Source organism: Arvicanthis niloticus, chromosome X (assembly GCF_011762505.2).
Source record: "Arvicanthis niloticus isolate mArvNil1 chromosome X, mArvNil1.pat.X, whole genome shotgun sequence".
Taxonomy (NCBI): domain Eukaryota; kingdom Metazoa; phylum Chordata; class Mammalia; order Rodentia; family Muridae; genus Arvicanthis; species Arvicanthis niloticus.
Window position 1 is genome coordinate 35,833,055 of NC_047679.1, and position 5,507 is coordinate 35,838,561.

Consider the following 5,507-nt stretch of genomic DNA (forward strand, 5'->3'; position numbering starts at 1 on the left):
CAAAAGCTCAAACAAAACAAAATAAAAAGCCAGCCAAAAGGCATCAGGAAAAAGCAGTTTGAGTCAGACTGATCTACATAGAAAGGCATTGCTCTGCTTCAGAAAAGGACAGATTCATCACCAGTAAGCATGTAGTAGAGTACATGCTTTCTTAAATTTTATTCTCAATGTCACTCATGACAGTATGAAAACCATGAAATAGCTGGAAAAAAATCAGAGAAGGAAAAAACATTGTGACAAACACACACGAAAAACGACAAAATAATACCAAGACAAAAAAAAAAGCACACATATTCAAATGGAAAACTGCTTTTTTATAACTCAGAAAATCTATTGTTGAAATGAAAGTATGTGTATACGAAGAAGTGAATACAATATTCATAGAGACATTCTGTGAAATAGTCCAAGAAAAAAGAAATCACTTGTAAAGTCCACACCTTGTCCAGTGAAACAATGAAATAAATTTAGTTTTGGACGCAGAATGGAAGGAACCACTGAAGGGGTGGCAGGGGTGGGCGAGCACTTGGTTTTGCCCATTCTAGTGGAATTTCAGGCACGTGGTCCTCTTAGCAACCTGAGCAGCCCTAGGAAAACAAGCTTTTAAGGAAGGCTGCGGCAATTGCCACAGATCCAGGGGTACCATGGGGGAGCAGTGGCTGCCATGGAATCGCCCCCGGCAGGTACTTCAGCCAATGCCTCTGGGAATGACCTGCAAGCCCTGGTTCAAGGACAGGTTGCCCTCTAAGTGCTTTGCGAAGCACAAACAGGAACAACTGAAGTTCCCTACCTCTCTGGATGGCCGACGCTGGGTGTTTGTAAAGGAAGGGCTGGATGACTTCAGGAAGGGCTGTCCGCCTAGTGAAGGTATGATCATTCGTGGCCCCAAAGAGAGTTTTCTCCCCACAATTTCTCATGAAGTCCAACGTGGCACCAGAAAGAGTCAGCAAAAACGGTGTCAGGACTTAAGCCTGTTTTCCTCTCTGTCGTTGGCCCAGCAAGCTCGCAAGGCCTTTGTGGAGAGAACAGAAGCAAATCTGATCCAGCATCAGTTGGCTTTCTGGCCTATGGAGGATGGAACTCCTAGCGATAGTAGTAGTGATCTCTCAGAAAATGTGGTGGAAGCTTCTGACACTGACCAGAATTTGGAGGAAACATTGGATCACTCTGAGGACCACAGAAAATCTGTTCATTCTGTTCATCTGCCTAGTGTGTCTGAGGAATGCTCTGAAAAAAAAGAAGAGCCAGAACCTCCCAGGTTTCCTGGTTCACGTAAACACGGTCTGCTTGGTGAAAAAAAAAAGCCCCGCAAAAAGGATCCCGCCAAGGAGTCTCTTTATTATCGATACATCCCCAAAGGAGTTTATGACTTCTGTGCATGGGTTGATTCATTTGGAGACTTGGAAATTGATGAACATTTCATGATGAAGCAATTTGACATTGGCTATGAGTGCAAACCGGTTTATACTGACTCTGCCATCAAGAAAATCAGCCTGCTTCCTGGGGATATCAAGCGCTGCAGGAGGCTCAGCAAAGTGAAAGAGATCAGATTCTCCATACAGGAGGCAAACTTTGAAAGGAAACTCCGAAAACCGCATGATCCTTACAAGCCCACTAGGGATAAGATTAGATATGGGGCATGGTACCTAAAGCCATATCTGTGGAAAAAGCTAGTAAATGATGAGCCCTTAATGGATCCTGAAGAGTTATTTGAACTTGAAGGTGGAAGATTTGGTAAACCAGACATCATTGAAGACCTTTATGGAACAATTGCCTTTAAAGATTTCATCATAAGCAAAGGTTACAGTATGCCAACCATCCTTGAGAAGTTGTTTATGAGGAAAGGATGGAATTATGACACTGTCAACACTCCAATACCAAGAGTCCTCAAAGCACATGAATTGATCATGCAGCAAAAGGATGAAGATTATGATGATGAAAATGACTAGCTGGTTTTCCATTTTACTTGACTTTATTCTACTTTCATTTCAAATATTGAACAGAATGTATATGATGAAGATATCACTAAATGTGGCCATCCTTTTGGACAATATCTAAAAATGTTCGACTTAAGTTTATAAACATTTCTCAATGAACTCAAATGAATTTCTGTGCCTGCATAAATATCTTATCAACTTTAAGATCAACATTCATATGTAAAGTTCTCAAATTTATTTACTATTGAGAATATGGCATAGTCACATCAGTTACTTATAAGGATACACAAAATTTAATAAAAATCTGAATTACTACTGTTAGATTCTGTGTCATCTATTAAAATACAAGATAATTCTTAAAATATTGTAATTGTTTTTATAAAAGAGAAAACTTTCATAGCTTCAGCTCAATGAAAATTTAAAAGAAATAATTATTGTGATTATTTTTTAACTAAACTTGAAACTACAGATAAACCAATGTCTGTTTTATTGATTTTCTTTTCAGTTTGCTATTTTAAAGAATAGTTTTAGTTTAGTTTTAGTCATATGTATATGAGTGTGTCTGTGAAAGTAACTTGTGTGGATGCCCAGGATCTAAGGCATTAGATTCCTAAAGCTGGAGTTACACATGATTGTGAGCCATATGAAGGAATAATATAAACTAAATGGGTCATAAAAAAAGGTGACAAAAATTCTTTCCCCACATCCATCAATTTGTAACATATTGCGTATCCTTTTTATCAAAATGTATTTGATGTGTATGTATGTAAGCTTAAGTGTATTATGTATGTGCACCATACGCATTCAGGAGCTGATGAACATGTAGAACTCAGAAGAGGGCTTCAGATCCCTTCCTTAAAACTGGGGTTATTAAGAGTTATTAGTTTCTATGTGGGTGCTGGGAAATTGAGTGTAGGTCATTTGCAAGAGTAACAAGCAGTCATAACTGTTGAGCCATCTCTTCAGGTCCTCAAAGCAATTCTTTACAAACACATAAAGACACACTCTTATTGATTCATGTTGGTCATGGGTTCCACAGCAGAGACAGAAGCTCACCAAGATGTTAAGCCTTCACTTTCTGAAGGAGCAGATAGGTTCAGCCTTCTCAGAAAAGACTGACACCCAGCTAGGTCATTCCAGTTACTTCATTCAAACATCATACAAGGTTAATTGGGGCTGGGAAAGGTTCCAACTACCAAACTTATTTTGCCATTGCTGCCCATGGGAGCAGACAACCCCACAAATCTCAGTCCCTTTTGACCATGGCTAGCTATAATCAAAAATAAGAACTCCAGGTTTTCCAGGAGTACCTCAGGACCAAGGTTGGTGCAGCTGCAAGCTCTCACATAGCACCAAGTACAGATTCTCTAGAGAGACATTTCTTCAAGGTTCAAAGAGTCTCAAAATAGTTTCTCAGCATCTACTGCTTAACCCAAACATACCAAAAGTTTTGCTGAAACATATCATTTAAAGCCAGATACAAAAGCTGGACTGTATATTTCACTTAAAGCCAGACATAAATATTTTACAATACATATGTTTCCACTCATCTTTTAGGAGAAATTTGTAGGTCTTGACCTTTGTCCTTAAATACTTCAAGGATATTGGTTAAAAAATACTTTATCACAATCAATATTACTTTAGCAAATCATATAATTTAATAATACAAATTACATAATTAAATAATACTACAATATTATTTAGTTATAAATTATTATTTGCTCTCAATTTAGTTGGATAAGCATTCACTAATGTCCTTTAGAGCATTTTATTTCCACGCAGAGATCCCATTGAGGCATCAAGTTTGTCCTGGAATGTCCGGCAATGGGAAATTTTTTCTAAGCTTTTAGTGTAGTTTGAGTAAGTACCAGGGTTCAAATGAACAAAAAACCCTGGACCCCTGCTACTGGCTGCTAGTCTAACTATTATGCAAGGTTATGTGTCTGGTAAGCTAAACATAAACAGGATGTGAAATGTAGAGACAAATCCACAAAAACACAAAGGTAAGCATAAGACCTAGAAGACACGATTGTACTCTCCTGATTAATAAAAATGGGGTAAAGGCCATGTTCCTAGGGTTTATAAACTGTTTTCTACACTTAGTCAGTATGCTGGTCTTCTATGTTGACCCAAGGTCATAAAGTAAATAGCCCCAATTTCATCTTCTCTGTCACAACTCTTTTGCGATGCACACATTTGAGATGCATACACATTTATACACTATCTTAGGGTTTCATTGCTGTGAAGAGACACCATGACCAAGGCATCTCTTGTAAAGAAAAACATTTAATTGTACATGGCTTATATTTCAGAGGTTAAGTAGATTATCATCATGGCAGGAAGCATAACAGCATCCAAGCAGACATGATGTTGAAGGAGCTGAGATCTTGATCCAAAGTCTACCAGGAGGAGACTATTTTCTGCAGGTAGCCAGGAAGAGGGTCTCTTCCACACTGGGAAGAACTTGAACAGAGTCCTCAAAGCCCTCATACACAATGATCCATTTCCTCCAACAAGGCCACACTTATTACAAGGACCCACCTTCCAATAGTGCCACTTTCCATGGGTCAAGCATATTCAAACCACCACATTACATTCTGTGGTTCCCATAGGCTTGTTCTATGAGTCTCCTACACAGTGTAACACTTCATCCAACAAGGACACACCTATTACAATGATTTCACACCTCTTAAGAGTTCCACTTGCCATGGGCCAAGCATATTCAAACCAGCATAGGCTCTTTCAGAAATTGCTAAAAATTCTGTCCTAATTCTAACCCCAATATTCTGTGAAACTTAATTTGTAACAATACAATCTAAAGATATACACAAATTAGTAACTACATGCTGAAGTATGACATTAAGAACATATTGTAAGTCTTTGTTTTCTTTGAAGTATATTACCATACTAGTAGAACTCTTAGTATATCTACTTAAAAATATAATTCTTTTTTTATTTTTAAATTAAATGTTTGTTTTATCAGCATACTTACATTGACTAAATCTTTTTTCTTTTTTTCTTTTCTTTTAAAAATTTTTTTAATATTTTATTTACATTTCAGATGCCATCTCCTTTACTCATTTCCCCTCCCTAAAAAACCCCTATCCAATTCCCCCTTTTCCTTTTTGCTTTTATAAATTTTTTAAAATGTTAATCAAAGGCTTTATAAGATTGGAAATGCTCAGTCAGAAGTGTAACCGAATACCCAACCTAGATATATAAACTATCTTTGACTGGTGGAGACATGTGAACATCTGCCTCCATGCCCCGCCCCTCTTTCTCTCTCTCATCACCTAGCTTCACACTTCCTGTTAAAATAAAACTTTTCTTTCAAAATGCAATTACAGCATAGTTATTCCTAATGGTACCTGTGCGGTACAAGATAGTCCTAATACCCAGTCCATCATTTTGTTGACTAACCAGAACCTCTGTCATCTTTCCTAACTAAAGCACTTAGTTTTGAACCTGGCTTTTTTTCTTGGCTTTAGAATGAATGTCAGCTGAAAACCATCCACTCAGATCTTTTCTCTCAAAGTAAATAGCCAAGATTGGCTATGAGACTACAGGCTTTCA

General features: G+C 37.7%; 1 protein-coding gene across 1 annotated transcript; it reads left to right on the plus strand.

The window, feature by feature from the left end:
• Positions 1 to 641: 641 nt before the first annotated feature.
• Positions 642 to 2,179, plus strand: LOC117695470 (protein FAM47E-like). The gene has a single exon (XM_034486360.2). The coding sequence runs from the start codon at positions 642 to 644 to the stop codon at positions 1,944 to 1,946; it is 1,305 nt and encodes a 434-aa protein (XP_034342251.1). The 3' UTR covers positions 1,947 to 2,179.
• Positions 2,180 to 5,507: the final 3,328 nt, after the last annotated feature.

Coding starts and splice junctions, on each gene's coding strand:
- LOC117695470 (XM_034486360.2), top strand. CDS start 642: ATGGGGGAGCAGTGGCTGCCATGGAATCGCCCCCGGCAGGTACTTCAG.